The 20,000-nt window shown below is 40.5% G+C and overlaps 2 protein-coding genes and 1 long non-coding RNA gene across 3 annotated transcripts in view; 2 read left to right on the forward strand and 1 right to left on the reverse strand.

Annotated features, from left to right (window-relative positions):
- Positions 1–3,557, forward strand: part of LOC138023207 (E3 ubiquitin-protein ligase TRIM71-like) — a 3,576-nt gene extending 19 nt beyond the window's left edge. The window contains exon 1 of the mRNA XM_068870235.1: positions 1–3,557. This exon is cut by the window's left edge and continues 19 nt beyond it. Within this exon, the coding sequence (XP_068726336.1) occupies positions 1–2,156 (2,156 nt within the window). The 3' untranslated portion in view covers positions 2,157–3,557.
- Positions 3,558–8,002: 4,445 nt separating this feature from the next.
- The window catches only part of LOC138023545 (uncharacterized), a 55,815-nt gene continuing 43,817 nt past the window's right edge, over positions 8,003–20,000 (reverse strand). Inside the window, exon 3 of the long non-coding RNA XR_011126708.1 lies at positions 8,003–8,404. This is a non-coding gene — a long non-coding RNA (uncharacterized lncRNA). The remainder of the gene's footprint in view (positions 8,405–20,000) is intronic.
- LOC138023543 (E3 ubiquitin-protein ligase TRIM71-like) lies at positions 9,753–12,646 on the forward strand. The gene has a single exon (XM_068870546.1). It carries the CDS (start codon positions 10,162–10,164, stop codon positions 12,340–12,342), a length of 2,181 nt encoding a protein of 726 aa, XP_068726647.1. The 5' UTR covers positions 9,753–10,161; the 3' UTR covers positions 12,343–12,646.

The raw sequence follows: 20,000 nt of genomic DNA on the forward strand, positions 1-20,000 counted from the left end.
TCAAAAATCTTAAAAAGGAAGCAGAATGCCCATTGTGCATAGAGACTGTCAAAAATCCCAAGACATTACCATGTCTTCACTCATTCTGCCTGGGGTGTCTCGACAGACATGCAACTTTTGCAAGGAGACAGCTAAAAGCGACAATCAAATATCCGGTTTGCCAGACTTCATTCCAAATTCCGGAAACAGACACCTTCGAGAATTTGCCGTCATCGTTTCATCTCAACCGATCGGTGGATGTTCTAGAAGATGGCAGCGCACAGTCTCAAAGATGCAACAGTTGTGACGAAAACAATACGGCAACATGTTACTGTTTCGTGTGCCAGGATTTTCTGTGCGCATCTTGTTTTGAAGCTCACCAACGCTTGAAGGCCTCAAGGGGTCATCGCAATGTTTTGATGGAGAAACTGCAAGCGCAAGATGTGCAAGAGTTGATCCATAGACCCGTGATGTGTTCACAGCAATATCATGAAGATCAACCCCTCGAATTTTACTGCGAAGACTGTAAAGTTCTGATTTGTCACAAATGTACTGTAGTGAGTCATGATCGACACTCTAAGACAGACATTCAGAAAGCTGCACAAGAACAAAAGATGCAAATGTCCGACGCTGTGGCCAAAGTGAAAGCGGAAATGGTCAGTTATGAGAGTGAAATTAAGAAACAAACTGCTCTAAGGAACAAAAACAAAGTGGAAATTTTGAACGAGGAAAAGAAAATGACAGACACTGTGGAAAAAGTGATTCGTGATTTGCGAGAACACGAGAGGAAAATGAAGGACAAATTTCGTGAAATTTATGAAGCGGAACAAAAACATCACGCAACACGACTGGAAAACTTCGAGCTGGTTGCCACCCAGCTGAAAAGCTGCTTCGAACGCTGTCAGAGTATCGTGGATAGAAACTTCAGCGTCGAAATTCTACAAACAAATCACGCCATCCTCGGACATTGTAACGAACTGTTAAATGTAAGAAAACCCGATCTTTACCTGTCGCCACATGTACATTACTTGGTGGAAAAGAAATTGGATCTTATGGATCGAGTTGTTGTCAGCAAGACTGATCCCTCAAAGTGCTTAGCTGAAGGCCAAGACAGCAAGGAAGTAAAAGAGAGGAAGGAGACATATTTCGTCATTGTTACAAAGGATTCAGAAGGATTTCAATGTTATCAACAAGATGATAAAATCAAAGTCGACATATTGACTCCAGAAGGTGATCAACTAAAAACAGACATTAAAGACACCAAAGACGGGAAATACAAAGTGACATACACACCACAGTGTGCCGGACAACACAGAGTAGAGATTCTCGTTAATGGACAGCCGCTGACTGGTTGTCCTTGGATTGTGCAGGTTCATCAACATGAATATCAATTTGCCTTTCAGTTTGGTTCAAAAGGGAAGGGACGAGGAGAATTTGATGGCATTAACGACATTGATGTGAGTGACAAAACGCGAACGATTGCTGTTGCAGAAGTGCGGAATAAAAGAATTCAACTGTTAAGCTCAGAAGGAAAGTTTCGAAGTGAGATAAAAATTCACGGTACACCTTGGTCTGTGGCATTTACAGACTCTGGCGACCTGCTGACTTTATTTCCGGAAAGCGACAATAAGCTTCGTCTGTTCAGTGAGGAGGGGCACTTCATCAAACACATCAATGATAAACATCTTGATAATCCACTTCAACTTTCCATTGCGAGTGATGGTCGTATAATCATAACTGACTGGTTAGACAAGAAAATCAAGGTCCTCTCCCCTGACGGGAATGACTTGCTCCAATTCTTCGGTGCCCCAGACTGTGATGAATCCCCATACTACGCTATTTATGACCAGGACAAATTCTTCGTTTCTTATTACTCTGCTAAATCTGTCAAGGTATTTGACAAAACAGGAGTGTATTTATATGACATTGGCTGTGAGGGTTCCAATGATGGCCAGTTTGATGGTCCTTTTGGACTGGTTATTGACAAGTACAACCGACTGATTGTGTCTGATGCACGTAACCATAGGCTGCAACTCTTCAGCCTGAGCGGCAAGTTTTTGAGTAAAATTGATGGACAGTATTTCAAAAATGGCTTTCCTTCTACCATTGCTATAAACAGTGGTGGGAATCTCATCGTAGCCGACGTGGGCAACAGCTTGATTTCTATTTTCCATTAAGATGTGATATCTTTTTGCCTTATTAGCATAAGTCTAACGTTTTCTGATCAGTCAGTCGAGAATAAAGTAATGCATATTGAAAGTGCATTGCATGAGCTCTAATAAGGTCTGAAAAATGAAGCTTTGAAAAATTCCAAATTTTACAAAGAATATATGGGATCAGTGGTGCCTTTGTCACCCAAGAATTTATCAGTTTTTAATGGCTAATAACTGGTTCGTTATCAAAGCTAAAAGGCTGAAAATTGGAGGTTTAACTAAAGTTTAACAAGTTCTTTTATCATTTGACGTCAATTTTTAAATAGCATGATTGATGCCATATGTGCAAATTCGTACGTTAATGAAACAAAATGTAAAGAAAGCCAAGATTCCCTTATACCTTTCCAATAAAAAGAGCTACGTACTAGAATCTGCAACTACCCTGGTGGAAAGCAAGAGATAAACGGGGAAAACTCTACTGGAAAAAAAAATAGTTTCAAATGGATAATTTTGGAGGCATTTTGTTTTGTTATCTTTTCTGTGAATTAAGTGCTTACAATTTGTTCTCAGTGTTTTAAAGGTAGGTATTGTAGGCAGTAATCAACCTCGTTCTGAGGGCGCTTCTCCCTCCAAGTGAGGGAAAAGCCCTGGGAACAAGGTTGTGCAGTGATGTGTTAAGCTGGTTACGACTTTCTCCAATTAAGGACAAGCACTTTTCTGTCGAGATTAGATTTGAAAAAGAAAAATTTGAATTGACGTAGAAAGTGTTTTCATTTTAACATGGCTTATCAGTCGTGCAGAAGGCCACTTAAATTTCATAAATACTATTTAATCAATTTTGACTGATCACGATCTTCTCTTATCCAACGCTGTACAAGACTTAAGCCTGGTTTTCACTAGGGACGCAAGCGAAAGCATAAGAGCGCTTATTTCACCGTGAAAACGGGGTTAAGACAAGCACAAGCACAAGGATTAAAATCTTTCCCTTTTCCTTGTGCTTGCACTTATGCTTGTGTTTGCTTGCGTTGTGTGAAAACGAAACACAGCATAAGCACAAGGAAATTTACTGTTTGGCCAATTAAAGCACTCTGAGCATTTGAACAAAATGGCGGATTCTTTGATTGATTTTTATGCTTATGTCGACGTTCGTTTCACTAGCATAAGCTTCTTATGTTTGTGCTTGAGCTTACACTTGTACTTGCGTCGCTAGTGAAAACCAATCTTTACTGTCCACGGTTTCTGCAAAGGTTTTAAAAACCTCAACTTCACTAATGGCTAAGTAGCTAAGATGTCAGTTTATGTCCCTTGCTTTGTTTTTTAGCTTCAATTTGAGGCTTTCACTTTCAGTGTCCGATTCAAAGTGTTCTTAGGGTGGTCTTTATTTTAAAATCAATTTTCACTTTTAATGTATAGCAAACATTTCACCATCAAAAGAATACTCCATTTTCGAGGTTTTGTTTGCCTTCGTTTTATGAGAAAAACTGAAAGCGACGAACAGTAGCTCTGATGTAAAAAGCTCCGTTCTCAGTGCCGCCATAAATTAGTTACAGTTGGCTGTTGATGGTGGGCATTTGGTATTTAGCAGAATGATACAAACGGGAAGTAGCTTTTTAACACTGCAGGGATATTGGAACTGTGCTAGGCCACTACCGGAGCAACCCAGGGCCGATACTTGAGCAATACAAAAACAATATTGGACCAACAATAGATCTTAATTGGATCAATACAGGATTTCAGTTACCATTCATTACTTGTCTTATCTAGGACATCAGCGTTTTTAGTTAAAAAGGTTCTACCGAACAGGAAAGTGAAAAAAAAAAAAACAGCTCAAATGTAAGGGCGGTGACAAGACACTTTTGTGTTTGCCCTATAATTTGTTCATGTATATATATTTTTTGAATTGCCTTGGGAGAGCTACTAGGGCGCATGCTCCCTGAGGAAATTTTAAAAATTGAACACTCACAAACGCTGAGCGAAATTGAATCTAAGCGAAATTGATCATCGCAATTTGTGAAGCATCTTGACCAGTTGCAATCTGACACGCACGTCTCAGGGTTTTCGACAGTTTGCAAAGTAGCGGACATATTTCTGAAAGCACCGGAAGTCACAGTTTTTGGCGCGGCAAGGTGCCTTGCGAGCCCCGAAAGGGAGAGCTACTAGGGCGCATGCTCCCCCAGGAAACTTGAAAAATAGAACACTCAGAAACGCTGTTTGCAGTGTTTCTGGAGCCCAAGAATCAGTTTCCCATGCAAGGCTGGAGTTCACTCAGATTCTCCTTAAAAAAATAAGTAAAAAAAATATAATAACAAAAAATAATACAAACCCTTGAAATATTGGCATCAAAGTTCCGGACATGAAATAGGAAACGACCGGACGAAACGTCCGGCCTCCGGACTCAAATGAAAACCCTCACGTGCCCGCTGGCGTGAGCAAGGCGAAACGGGAGATGACTTGGAACGAGTCAACGCCAGGATGACGTTAGGCTCTCAGAGACAAAGAAGGGGTGATGTAGCAGCTCTCGTAACGTATAATGTGATTGGCTCGCTACCCTAGCCAAAAACAAAAGACAAACAATTGAAACAATGACTTAAACTTAAAAACAATAGAGAGTGCTTTCAATAACAAACAATAACAGCTTAGGAGATCTGGTACACTACTGAAAAAAAGGCTATAGCTATATTTCTTGTTTACAAACATTGACGTCACGTTTCGTACGTCATGGGGAAACATGCTCTAATTGGTTGCAAATATGACAAGTTTCAGGAATGTCTATGCAAGTTTTCCTAGAATGACAGCAAGACTGGATATATCAAAGACTTTTTCCAAGAGATTGACTCTGATCTGATAAAGTACGCAAAAGTTTGTTTATGATAGCGGCTGCCAAACTCAAACTTCAAAGAACATGTTTTCCCGTCGTGTGCCCCCGCTTAGAAGAAAACGACGGTTTTCAAATTTGCGAACCACCGAACAAAAAGAGTCATTGTTTTAACAGTCAATAGGCCACTTCGGAAAGTACCATAATACTCTTTGTTTGCCCCCAAAATTTTGCATGAGCATTGTTTCCAGTTTCTCTTGGGACTTACAATGGTCCCAAGAGAAAACAACAACCATGCTTATGCAAAATTTGGGGGGTATTTTCCGAAGTAGCCTAATAATTAGGCTTCTGGTTTGCGTATTAATAACAATGGGTGACCTCACGAGAAACATCGCTATAAGGATGTTGAGCATTCAAAAGTCAAACTTATTAATGCCACATTCCCATCAATCCTTAACCATGTTTTGAACATGTTTGGTTAAACACGGTTTCAAGGTTTTTTTTTTAATAATGTATATTGATTTTTGTCCACGATCAAAACTCAATTGAATCTCAAGTATAAGCCTGTCACACATTTTTATGCGACCGATTTTCATTTCGTAAAACCCAGTTTAATTAAACATGTCTTTTTGGTGTGAATGGGATATTAGATGATATTTGGCAATCTCTATATTAGTATTTATTTAGTCAGTATTCGACATACTTATCACCGTTTAGGCACAGGAGATCTTCGACGGAAACGTCGACGAAAACGTCAATTTAAAATATAAATACAACTTTATACAATCCCAACTAGCTCTTTCGCAATTATTCCATCTCGTTCACGTAGTAAACTGTGGGCGAATTATTCTAAAACTATATCTATACAAACGGTTTCAGAGCAAACAGATAGAATAGCTGTGGTTGCACACACCTTGGGTTTATAGCCTTCCGTAGGGTAAACGGCTTGAGTTTGGCTCAGCTCAGGTTTCATGTTACCCTTGGGGATGCGGTTACACGGTAAAAGACTCCCCTCAGGGTAAAATATAATTAGATATGAGTTCACTGACCTTGCAAATTAGTTCTGCTTTATGATTGGCCAAGCCCTCTCAGGGAGCAGATAAACCTTACTTTTTAGTTAGTTCAGGAACTGTCATGGGAAGTTTTTTTGTTCTTTTTCATGTATCCATGGAAATAACCCTAGGGCAGTTTCTGTCTAGGGAAAGCGGGATACGGTACGCACAAAAACGTTCATGCCTACGGTGCTTTTAAAGGAAAAACTCTTTCTTTACTCCTTTTTGGCAAGAGACAAGTGTCTCCTCTCTCTTTTTTTAATCTTGATTTTGCCCGCCGCTCCTTTTTTTTCTGCCGCTCACTTGTTTTTCGCCGCTCATTTTTTCCTGCGGCTCTCTTTTTTCTCTCTCCGCTCACGCAAATTTTTTTTTTTTTTTGTGCTGCCCACTTTTTTCTGCTGCTCACCTTTTTTCGGTTGTCTTAAAAGCAAAGACGAAATCAAGATTAAGATTAACTAAGACCCTAAAACCCCAAGACTCGAAAACGAAGAAAATAACCCAAACCCCTCTATTTCGCTAACCCTCCCTAGGCCTAAAGACCAACTTTTAGGCCTAGTTAGGCGTAGGGTTAACCAAATCGAGGGTTTTGGGTTACTTACTTCGTTTTCGAGTCTTAGAGTCTTAGGTGTCTTAGGGGGTCTTAGTTAATCTTAATCTTGATTTTGTCCGCCGCTCCTTTTTTTCCCGCTGCTCACTATTTTTTACGTCTGTTCAAAAAAAGTGAGCGACAAATAAAAAATGTTAAATTGAGCGGCAGAAAAGAATGAGCGGCGGAAAAAAATGACCAGGAAAAAAGGGAGCAGCAAAAGAAAAAAGTACGATGGAAAAAAAAGTGAGCGGCAGAAAAAAAAGGGAGCGGCGGAAAAAAAAGAGCGGCTGGCAAAATCAACATTAAAAAAGGAGAGAAGAAACACTTGTCTCTTGCGAAAAAGAAGAGAAGAAATATATTTCTCTTTAAAAGCGCCGTACTTGCCAATGGGTAAACGCTATTTCATAAAAGGGTTAGTGGAACCACAGCTAATGAAAGGTTGTCAATTGTTTGCTTACGCTGTTGTTAAAACCACAAATTTGGTGATTTCACGTTGTTGTTTATGGAGAGGACCGCAAAAATACGAGATAAAATGCGTGCAGCACGTGCAGCACCATTATTTTTCCTCTTTTAACCAATAAAATATTCTTTTTTTGTGGCATTTTCGTAGCCGTAGCCGTCATCGTTTCTTAAACTCCTTAATATCACTTTAACCTGGAACAGGGCGGACGTGGGGAACTGAGAAGGGGTTCGTTGGACAAATCGAGGGGGGAGGGGGTGCCTCATTAAGTGACACTGAAACACAATCAATGCATTCAGTCATACACTCTGTACATATGCCATGGTGCTTGCTATAAAGAGAAGCCTTCACAGGTAGTAGTTGTTATGTTTAAATGCAATTTTCTTTCGATAAATCGGAAAATAAGAAAATGACCCTTTCCTGTGTTTTTAAGAACGAAGGTGTCATGTAGGGTTTTTCTCTTATTTGTTATTACTTATTTTTTAAGAACGAATAATTTTCATGTTCAAATATTTGTTTATCCCTCTTACTTGATTTAGTTTTGTTGTACATGTACTATCTGGCTGTTTCTTAAATTAAAGTTCTTATTTTCACACAGAGTTGGTTCTGTTTTGCTAACTCCACTGTGAGGTTAAGAGTTTGCTTTGTGAATTTCTCTTCCTCATTTTACAGACTTATTTTTGGCTATGATTTTCCCTCAATTCACCATCCACACACACAATCTTTTCCCCCCACTTACCCACTATTATTATTTCAGTTAGTGGAGAGGAACCCCTTCCTGTAGGGGGATTTTTGCTTCAGCACCATAATCAAGCCACAAAGGTTGCTAGTCTACTGCTTTTTTTTTTTGTTTTTTTCCTTAAACAACTTTCTTAATCTCCCTAATAGTACTTTTAACCTGGAAAACGGCGGGCTTGGGGAACTGAGACGGGGGAGACACAATCAATGCATTCAAAAGATAAGCAATGCTGTTTAATGATGGTATGCGATACACTCCGTATATATGCCATGGTGCTTGCTATAAAGTGAAACCCTCACCTGTGGTAGTTTTTACGTTAAACTGCAATTTCCCTTCGATGAATCGGAAAATAAGAACACCTAAAATGACACTATTTCATTCAAAATTCTTCTAACTGGTGCCTCTTGTTTTGTACACCTCATTCACTCTAAAATCAGGTACGATTTGTCAGAAAGGAACATGTTAAAATTGTATCTCCTAAGTAGTTGAGATCAAAAGTTTAAAAAGTCAAATAAATATCGATACTACGTGGTTTTAATATCTGAAGTAACATATGTATTATATATCAGTTATCCCAGACCAGGCATCAAGTAAGCAAGATTATCCAGTGTTTCCTCCTGATAAAACAAAAAAAAGGAAGTGAAGATTAGCCTTTCCGTGTAAAATTTAGCGCCGTGCCCACAAAATTTTTGTTATCCTTTCGTTTTGCTCGTGCTTATTTTATACGTAGGCATAAGCGAACACAGGAGTAATAAAGTAGCTCAGTCATACTGCGCGGCCTTCCTTTAACCTCTTTCAATGTGCTTGTTTCGCGAGTGGGAAAGTTGTTGGCTTGCGTTTTTGTTAACAATATTCCGTTTCGTACCTGAATGCGATTGAGTCTTAAAGCCCTTATAACAAGTTGAGTTTTAGATTGGGAATAAATTCCGGACCAACCAGCCGCCTTAAAAATTGTTGCAAAAACAGGCTGAATTACCGCCCGGGTGCGAAATGTCAACTCATGAAGAGACATCTGCCAGGATGCGAGAACAAAATCAGTGCGCAAGTTGAAGTTCCCCTCTCTTCAATCTGTTTCTTAGCCCAGACTAAAAAGTAAGTTAGCAAATCACATGACTTTTCAGCTTGAGCTGGAGTTAAGAACTTCCGCCATGTAATCCGGCCGGGCCCCCTAATTTGACGATGCTCATGATTTCAGACAAGATCATCAATAGTCGCGCGCGTGATGCAAGATTATCCAATCACAGAACCATAAGCACCCTGGACAGCACATATTAAAACACGCGCTTTCAGTGGTCCCTACTAAAATCTACAGGGAATCTTACATTTACACTTACATTCACTTTTCACAGCGCGATCGAGAATTTTTCTGCCTGCTGCAATACTTGGCGCGGCATTAAACTAGCCGCCTCGATAGTCTCGCGTCTTCGCTTGGCTTGCTCGTTGGCAATAACCAATATGTTACGAGAAGTGTCTATGCGATTGTTTTTAGCAGAGAGGAAAAATGCTTTGATGGAGCCGAAGTAAACTCAAGTGGTTCCATTGGTTTCCGGCCGCCATGTTGGTGTCCCTCTTCATGGAGTCTCTATACTGATCCATACTAAACACTATAATTTTGAGTGAGACCGTTTGCGGAACTCGAGTTTGGAATATCGTACAACCCTAAAACTTAGACACGCTGATTATTTATTGCCCTCCTACAATATCTCAATTTCTTGACTAAATTTATTCAATAGTAAGCTATTTTATCTTTTCTTTGCGTGACGGGAAAACCAAGAACTGAGAAGCCTACGAAGGCAGACCGCCGGAAATACGGGTGTGTTCGCAGGCTAAGAACTTAGCAAACACGTCCAATTTTTTTCCTTTATGTGGAAATATTTGCTTTACACGAAACATTGATTTACACTCCATTTTCCTCGTTTTGTTTTCAAAATTTTGTTCATACAGAAGTCGTAGAGACTCTTTTGAACGGTTACGGGCAATCCTAACTGATGAGTCTCAAACAATGTCTTCCTCACTCCTCAGAATCTAAGAAATGCATTGGAACTATTGCGTTCTCCATGATGGGTTAGGAAAACCATCGAGTGGGAGATTAAGGAAGAGAGGACCGTCATTTAGGTCCATCGCTACAATCGGAAAATGTCGTTCCATTTTCAGCGTTTCGTCCAACCGGTTTCTGGACGGTTGGTTTGGCTTAATGGTAAGCACCCTGAGTTCTCAGCAAAACCAAAATTTCAGCTAGAAAATGGGTGTTATTTCGTGATGAAGTGCATTAGAATGTCACAAAAAGAGACTCCGTGTCAATCACACACAGTCTCGGGATTTAAGTGACGCCACTATTTCACACGCCCTCATTTTGCCGTTGCTTGGCTTCATCATGGATGTTCAGCTGCTTTTCAAGAATCTTAAAAAAGAAGCAGAATGCCCATTGTGCATAGAGACAGTTAAAAATCCCAAGACATTACCATGTCTTCACTCATTCTGCCTGGAGTGTCTTAACAGACATGCAAACGTTGCAAGGAGACAGCTAAAAGCGACAATCAAATGTCCGGTTTGCCAGACTTTATTCCAAATTCCCGAAACAGACACCTTTGAGAATTTGCCGTCATCTTTTCATCTCAACCGATTGGTTGATGTTCTGGCTCTAGAAGATGGCAGCGTACAGTCTCAAAGATGCAACAGTTGTGACGAGAACAACACCGCAACATGCTACTGTTTCGTGTGCCAGGATTTTCTGTGCGCATCTTGTTTTAAAGCTCACCAACGCTTGAAGGCCACAAGGGGTCATCGCAATGTTTTGATCGACAAATTGCAAGCGCAAGATGTGCAAGAGTTGATCCAAAGACCCGTGATGTGTTCACAGCAATATCATGAAGATCAACCCCTCGAATTTTATTGCGAGGACTGTAAAGTTCTGATTTGCCACAAATGTACTGTAGTGAGTCATAATCGACACATCATGACAGACACTCAGAAAGCTGTACAAGAACAAAAGATGCAAATGTCCGACGCTGTGGCCAAAGTGAAAGCGGAAATGGTCAGATATGAGAGTGAAATTAAGAAACAAACTGACCTAAAAAACAAAAACAAAATTGAAATTTTGAACGAGGAAAAGAAAATGACAGACACTGTGGAAAAATTGATTCGTGATTTGCGAGAACACGAGAGGAAAATGAAGCACAAGTTTCGTGAAATTTATGAAGCGGAACAAAAACATCACGCAACGCGACTGGAAAACTTCGAGCTGGTTGCCACCCAGTTGAAGAGCTGCTTCGAACGCTGCAAGAGTATTTTAGAAAGAAGCTTCAGCGTCGAAATTCTACAAACAAATCACGCCATCCTCGGACGTTGTAATGAACTGTTAAATGTAAGAAAACCCGATCTTTACATGTCGCCACATATACATTACTTGGTGGAAACGAAATTGGATCTTATGGATCGAGTTGTTGTCACGAAGACTGATCCCTCAAAGTGTTTAGCTGAAGGTCAAGACAGCAAGGAAGTAAAAGAAAGGAAGGAGACCTATTTCGTCATTGTTACCAAGGATTCAGAAGGATTTGAATGTTATCAACAAGATGATAAAATCAAAGTCAACATATTGACTCCAGAAGGTGATCAACTAAATACGGACATTAAAGACACCAAAGACGGGAACTACAGAGTGACATACACACCACAGTGTGCCGGACAATACAGAGTAGAGATCTTTGTGAATGGACAGCCGCTGACTGGTAGTCCTTTGATTTTGCAGGTTCATCAGCATCAATATCAATTTGTCTTTCAGTTTGGTTCAAAAGGGAAGGGACGAGGAGAATTTGATGGCATTTTCGATATTGATGTGAGCGAGAAAACGGGAACAATTGCTGTTGCAGATGTGCGGAATGAAAGAATTCAACTGTTTACCTTAGAAGGAAAGTTTCGAAGTGAGATAAAACTTGATGGTGAACCTTGTTCTGTGGCATTTACAGACTCTGGTGACCTGCTGACTTTAGTTCCGAGAAGCGACAATAAGGTTCGTGTGTTTAGTGAGGAGGGTCACTTCATCAAACACATCAATGATAAACATCTTGATAAACCAGGTAGCCTTTCCATTGCGAGTGATGGTCGTATAATTATAACTGACTGGTCGGACAAGAAAATCAAGGTCCTCTCCCTTGATGGGAATGACTTGCTCCAATCCTTCAGTGCCCCAGACCGTGATAAATTCCCAGATTGCGCTATTTATCACCAGAACAAATTCTTTGTTTCTTATTTGTTTGTTAATTGTGTCAAGGTATTTGACAAAACGGGAGTGTATTTACATGACATTGGCTGTGAGGGGTCCAATGATGGCCAGTTTGATGGTCCTCATGGACTCGTTATTGACAAGTACAACCGACTGATTGTGTGTGATTCACGTAACCGTAGACTGCAACTCTTCACCCCGGGCGGCAAGTTTTTGAGTAAAATTGATAGACAGTATTTCCAAAAAGGCTTTCCTTCCTACGTTGCTATAAACAGTGGTGGCAGTCTCATAGTAGGCGACTACGTCAACAGCCTCATTTCTCTTTTCCATTAAGATGTGATATATTTTTGCTATATTAGCATAGGGCTAACATTTTCTAACCAGTCAGCCGAAAATAAAGTAATGAATATTGAAAGTGCATTGCATAAGCTTTAATAAGCTCTGAGGAATTATGCTTTGAAAATTTGCACTTTTACAAAGAATTTTATGGAATCAGTAGCGTCTTTGTCATTTTTTGGGCCAGGACCCCCTGTGTGGAAGAGCATCACGACCCCCTGTGAGACTAGACTTATAATATTATGGGGTACCAGAACATGTGCTTTTCGCTCGAAGAATTGTAGTCATTATGCGAAGCGTGTACTAGCAGTTTCGTCAGATCATTAAAGTTATTGTTTACCGTTGTCGAGAGCAAAGGTTATTTCGTAGCCTGAACAGAACAGTCACTGAAGAATTTGTAAGTTTTTGATGGCTAATAACTGGCTCGTTATCAAAGCTAAAAGGCTTAAAATTGGAGCTTTGACTAAAGTCTAACAAGTTCTATTAGCATTTGAAGTCAATTTTTAAATAGCATGATTGATGCCATCTGTGCAAACTCATACGTTAATGAAACAAAATGGAAAGAAAGCTAAGATTCCGTTTTACCTTTCCAAAAGAGCTACGTACTAGAATCTGCAACTACCCTGTAGGAAAGCAAGAGGAAAACGGGGAAAAGTCCACTGGAAGAAAAACATTAATTTTAGTTTGAAATGGATAATTTTGGAGGTATTTTGTTTTGTTATCTTCTCTGTGAATTAAGTGTTTGCTTACATTTTGTTCTCACTGTTTTTTAAGGTAGCTATTGTAGGCAGTAATCAACCTCGTTCCGAGGGGGCTTCCCCCTCCAAGTGAGGCAAACAAGGTTGAATACCCCTCTGCACGTTTTCTAGGAATCTCGAAAATCTTGAATAATAAAGTAGACTGTAACTTTTAAGCCCCAAGAACTCTGCTGGATTTCAGAAAGTGTGTTTTTTTACAATGCCTGCTTATCTTCAGGTGCAATGAAAGACTTAAACCGGTGACGCGCGGTTGAAAATGTGTTGGTGAATGTCATAAGCAAATGTTGAACTGTATATCAGTAGACCATTTCACAGGTTGAACGTTGTGGAACGGAAAACGTCACTTTCATAAGTCTTTTGCGATTATTCCTTCTCCGGGATCTCTTTCATGATGAAAAATGTGGGCGAGTTAACCCAAAAATAAATTGGTACAAGGAATTTCAGCGTAAGTATAGGAGCTTACGTCATCGTCATCAAAACAAAAGATCTCTCATTAACTAGCTCATTTTGTTGGCCCACCAGTAATTGCACATTGCAGCATTGTTATCTGTGTCTCTAGAAATTGGTTGCAAATTATCTATTGAGAACAAAAGATTCGCATTCGAACAGACCCATATCACTCAATGTCCAAACAAAAGATTTTGCCCGTCGAACCTCTCATTCAGAGTGAGGCTGGACGGGCAAAGACAATGCAAAGACAAAGCCTTTATTCCCCATGGACTCCAAAATGGCCGCCGAGTGATAAAGGTGAATGCTCCCGTTAAAACCTCAAAATGTTGTTAATAGGCCTTTTGCAACTAACGATCACATGGTACAAAATCCGCCATGCTGGTGGGCATGCTCATTATTATTCCCCCACTGGGACATTAAAACAAAGAGACCTGAACCAGTCAAGCTTGGCTTGCCTTTGTTTTAATGTCCCAGTGGGGTAATGATAAAGAGCTTGCCCTCCAGCATGGCGGATTTTGTACCATGTGATCGTTAGCTGCAAAAGGCCTACTAAGCAGAGTACCCGAAACAAATGACATGTGCTAACATGCGTGCCACACGATTATTTTTCTTGTTAAACGTTTTGCCTAAGGGCCTGGTCAAACGGGAAATGTTTGGCGATTAAACAACATCAAACATTTTTTGGTCACCAAACATGCTGATGTTGAATTGAGTGGCCAAATGGTTAAAGCATGTTTGATCCAACTCAGATCAAACTCCACAAGCAAAGAACTTTGAGTCAGAAAGACCTAAACCACACGTGGATTCAAGCGGCTGAGCAAGCGTGGTACACATGAGCGCACCAAATATGTTTGGTACGGCTGTCCAAACGAACAAAACTTCGCACATCAAACACGAGAATAAAAGAAATGTTTTAAGTTGTTGGTTGATCGAATGTTTGATGGCCTTGAAATTTTATCAAACTCGACCAAACACGATCAAACAGCACCAAACAAGTTGGCCAAACGGTAGAACGTTTGGTTACCAAACAATGTTTGATGTTGTTTGGTTGCCAAACATTTCCCTTTTGGCTAGGCCTTAAGGTAATTCCCATGAAAATGACGTTCTATCCAGATTTTTTTCAAACTTGGCACAATTGATATTCATACAAAGGTGATTTAAAAAATGCAATAGAAAGATGGGGTCGCTGTGCTTGTTTTCGCGCTGTATGCTCTTTATTTTAAGAGTTTTTTACCAAATTTCGCGAGAAGCGTTCGAAACTAGATCAACCGGAAAAATTGTTGTTATGTAGTAAAAGCTACTGAATATTGCTGAAAACGAGAACCTACTTGTTTGTCCGGGCTATAATCGTTAAGGAGGTGATTTCAAATTGCTCAATCTTGCAAAGAAATGTAAGCAAATTGGACCGCTACAGTCATCGCCTAGCATTCAGTGTCAGACTGCAGATGCAGTTTCACGTCGTTTATATGTAAATAATACAAATTCTACTATCCAACTTTTTTTATCCTTAAAATATGTCTTCCGTGTAAAGCCATTTAAAATTGGGGGTCACCGTGCTCGTTCCTTTGCAACACGATGATAAATGGATGGCAAAGGGGCAATTTCGGCTGCAAAATGATCATTTTCCGCGAGAAGACTGGGGCGAGTTCCAAAACAACACCTTCTTAACCGAGAAGAGTTATCATGATTGCCCTTAAAAGCTCTTAAACAGGAAAAGCGGCCTTTTTTGCGTCTCTTTGTTGCGTCCATCTCCGAAGACGCAATGTTATGCCTAGTATGCCTGTGGGTGTATTTCGAGGAAGGTCACGACCATTCCTTCTAGAGAAACATCGTTCTCTGCTTTGGAGACTGAGGTAGTTTCTGTCACCGTTGATTTGACGGTGTACAAAACACACCTTTTTTTTAAAAAAGATAACCAATCGAATCTTGCGATTCAATTATGCGCATCTAATTTGCGAACCCGTGCGAAACAAAAACAAAAGATTGTGCTCTGTCACGGTTAATTCAACATCCATTGCGATAACTCCTGTTCTCGCTTTTTAAAGGTTTTAATGTTTCATAACCAGTTCCTCGATTAACTATCAGCCAACGAAAACGTTTTTGAAAAATCAACATTCGCTCTATCGTGTTTATCTGGCTGCGAATATAGTCCATGTTGTCGGCGTTAGTTGCAGGATGTTGGAGAAGAAACCTGTAACTTAGTTGATAAGAACACCATTGAAAAAAAAAGTAGAAAAGAAGAGAAGGACTGTTGTGTGTTCTTGTAACGTGTCAAAACTTAAGCTTGGTAGTTTCACGTTGTACTTTCGCAGAGCACGGAATTGAAATGTGCTAAATTTAGTGCACGCTGAACGTGCTGCATGATTTCTTTAAACTCATTAATTAACCTCGTGTTCACTGGCACCGCCGTTGTCAAAGGTTGGATTCTGACTACACTAACACGAGACTTCAATGATGAAAATAGTTTATTAAGGGCACGTCAGTCAGTCTGCTGAACAAAATGACCTCCATTTACCTGAATTGGTTACAAACTGGACATCAGATAACACCGTCCGTAGAAATAGACAAAATATACTGCATTAATATAGGAATAAACTAAGCAACAGTACCGTGCCGGATACGAAAAACCACTAAAAACCACCCTTTAGAAGTGGCCAAAAATAAGTGTAAACGTATTCCTCACCCAATGCAACGGCACCAGACCCCGAGGAAAGGGTATCCTACTATCCACAAGGAAAAATAAACAGACCGCGCAGTTCAAAAGTTAAGCATAAAGTTAAAGCATCAGCGACTGAAAAACGCGGAATGATGAAAAACTCCCGCCAAACTCCTAAATAGTCCTAACCTATCCCATAGCCACCTACGGTCCTCTACGCCGTGCCGTCAGAATATTCAATTTCTGACTAACTCGTTCCCATGTCACTCGAACGTCAGAAATTACACATTCTGACTACACTAACACGAGACTTCAATGTGAAAATAGTTTATTAAGGGCACGTCAGTCAGTCAGTCTGCTGAACAAAATGACCTTATAGAGCCAAAGAAAGGGAAAAACGAAACGTAAGCAAAGTAATCAAATACCGAACCTTCTGGAAACCGACAACCTAGAATCCAAGCTATCCTCTACGTAGCCATTTTTGGCAGAAACGGTTTTCCACCTGCCGTGGCGCTAAAAAAGCCTATCTTTCACGCCTGCATTAGCCGCAGCCGAAGCACCACCAGCCCTTAAAGGGGAACTCCGGGGTAAAATTGAAGTTATTTTGAATGTTTGGCCTCTGTCCCATGTGTAAATTTTTGATAACATCATTCCCATATCGTTTCATTCAAATTAAATATTGTACCTGAAAGACGACCGAAAATGCAAATAGAAATCCGCCATTTTGGAGAAAATTTGAGCCGCGGTCAGTGGTCAGCAGCACGTGGTGACGTAGAATCGTCATTTTCCGCGGGGTTTATCAAATCTGCTCCTAGCCGCTTCTTCATTCTTCAACTTAAAATATTACAATTCCTGTCGTTGTATCGGTATCTTCGACTGTACTTTGATTGTTTCAAGTGAAATGGTGAGCTGTTGTGTGCCTGGTTGCCATAATTATTCAAAGAAGACAAAGAAAAACGGGAACACGGTGACTTACCACAGGGTCCCACAAGACGATCGCGCGAAGGCATGGCTCGACAGAATCAGACGGAAGAATATGCCACCACTTGAAAACAGCTACGTCTGCAGCGATCATTTCATGCCAAGCTGTTTCAAGATAGATTTCCGGGCACAATTAATAGGGGAAAAACCTAAGAGAGATTTGAAGGATGATGCTATCCCATCCTTGTTTAGTTACGGCCCCGAAGCGAAAAAGCCGCGGTCATCAAGCGAACATCGCCTTCAGCGACGAAGGCAGCGAGAAGTTAGTGTTTGTCAGTTTGCTTCTCTTTTACTATGAATCAAATAAATTTTCCCACTTACATGTCGATATTTGCACACGCTCTGAACCGAGGGGATCGCGTGACCCGATGTATGAACAATGGTTTCATGGTGACATATTTCGGTGTACATCCGCCCAGTTTTAAAATATACTATGCTGGGTTTACGTGGAAAATAATGGCGAGTTAGCTGACCTTACAAATGACCTATGATTGGTAATTTGCTGTGTTTATTTTTCCAAGTTGTCACTCCAAAAACAGGAAGAATTGACAAAATGAAGTTAGGCAAATTCAAGGCATTCAATTTGTAGTAAATTGAAAAGAATTACCTTGTATATTCGCACTTTAATTTTGTTTTAGGCTCTTTCAGAACTACTTGCTGCAGACATCGAGGACAATGTATCTTCAGATGACCCAGTGACTAATGAACCTTCAATCTGCACTGATTTGGAAATGCATACTACAATCCCAGAAATGCATGATGTGGGAATTCAGTGTTGTTTTGATCCCATTACCCTAAAAAGTGTGGAGGTTCAAACTGAGATGTGCAACACTATAGGCAATGATAATGGTGTGTGTGGTACTGCAAATATTGACGTGTCCTCCCATACTTATATAGAGGATGATATCCCACAAAATCCAAGTGCTGTCACATGGAAGATTCCACATGACCATAATTATGCCATAGCAGCACCCCCAAATCCCATTGATACACCCACAGTAACTTTTCCAACCTATGACATTAACAAGTTTGATACAATCCCCTTACCACCAGTGCATGATGTCCTTGTTGATGGTAAAATGGATATACATGATGATGATGATGATGATGATGATAACAATGATGATGAAGATTTAGATCCCCACTGGCTATTACCAGATGACGAAAAACCGTCATCCGAAGATGATATAGTGTTGTCTGAATATGAATTTGAAGATGGCTCTCCAGAGGGTGAAAAAAAATACCTTGTGTTCGGTTCCTGTTTGAACAATTTACTGAAAAAGTGTCCAAAATGTGGGGGCGTGATCATTGACCAAAAAAGGAAAACAACTGGGAGCATGCTATCAGTTGTGCTAATCTGCCATAATGGGCATACAGAACTGTGGGAATCCCAACCAGTTATTAAAAGGAAGCCCCTGGGAAACCTATTATTGGCAGCAGCCATCCTCTTTACAGGAAGCACCTTCTCAAGCATCAGCCGCCTTGCATCATGCATCAATCTTCAGTTTTTTAGTGAAAGTGTGTTTTATGACACACAATTGAAGTACTTGTTTCCAGTTGTTAATGAGGCATGGGAAACTGAATTAAATAGGCAGATTAACAAACTTACTTGTTCAGAGGTTGTCAATTTGGATGGTGATGGCCGATGTGATAGCCCTGGACATTGTGCCAAGTATGGCACTTACACTTTGATGGACGAAGAGCAAGGAAATGTCGTAGCATTTAGTGTTGTTCAAGTCTCTGAAGTGTCGTCATCCAATGCCATGGAGAAAGAGGGTTTTACCCGATGTGTTGAATTGTTGGAGGGCAAAGGGGTCAAGATCAACAGGGTTGCAACAGACCGCCATGTGTCAATCAACAGTTGTATTGCCAAGGATTACCCACATATTAATCACCAGTATGATGTTTGGCACCTTTCCAAGTGGGTGGTCAAGAAGCTCACAAACAAAGCCAAACAAAGAGGATGCGAAGAATTGTCACCTTGGATACAGTCCATTTCAAATCATCTTTGGTGGTCTGCTGCAACCTGCAATGGTAACGTCCAGCTTTTACGTGAAAAGTGGAAGTCGATGTTGGATCATGTCTCCAACAAGCACAAGTGGTCAGGAAACACCCATTTTCATCGGTGTTGTCACAGGCACATTTCATCCTCAGAGGCTAAGAAAATCTGTTGGCTCAAGCCAGGCACATCAGCCCACTTGGCTTTAGAGGAAGTGGCTTTGAATACCAAACTTCTGAAGGATTTGGCAAAGCTTACTGACTTTTGTCACACTGGTAAGTTAGAGGTCTACCATGCCATGATGCTCAAGTACTGCTCGAAACGGGAACACTATTCATACAGGGGAATGATTGCCAGGACCCAACTAGCTGCTCTTGACAACAATACTAATACAGGCCGCAGCCAAGCGGTAGTGAAGACAGGTGAGCAAGCTGGTGAGGCACGATACAAACTTTGCTTTCCGAAAGCAAACAAAAGATGGGTTGCAAAGCCAATCAATGAGAAAAAATCTTACAAATATTTGTCAGATTTGCTTTTTGCAGTAATAAAGCGTGTAGAACAAGGGGGTGCAGTTGCCCAGCCAGTGCCTGTTCACCTACCCAGGAACATTGCCTCAGAGCCAGCCCCAGCAAAGGCAGATGCAATAGAACAGCACCGCTCAAGATTTAACAGATAAAAAATAGTAATAATGTCATCAGTGCTCAACATTAACTAGTTGCAATACCCCAAGCTCTTTCCAAGAATAAGTAATGCTTGTAAAAACATAACAGAATTTTTATTGTGTCTTGTGTAGTTTGGAGAAGACCAAACC

The sequence above is a fragment of the Montipora capricornis genome, chromosome 11 (assembly GCF_036669925.1).
Source record: "Montipora capricornis isolate CH-2021 chromosome 11, ASM3666992v2, whole genome shotgun sequence".
In the NCBI taxonomy this organism is placed as follows: domain Eukaryota; kingdom Metazoa; phylum Cnidaria; class Anthozoa; order Scleractinia; family Acroporidae; genus Montipora; species Montipora capricornis.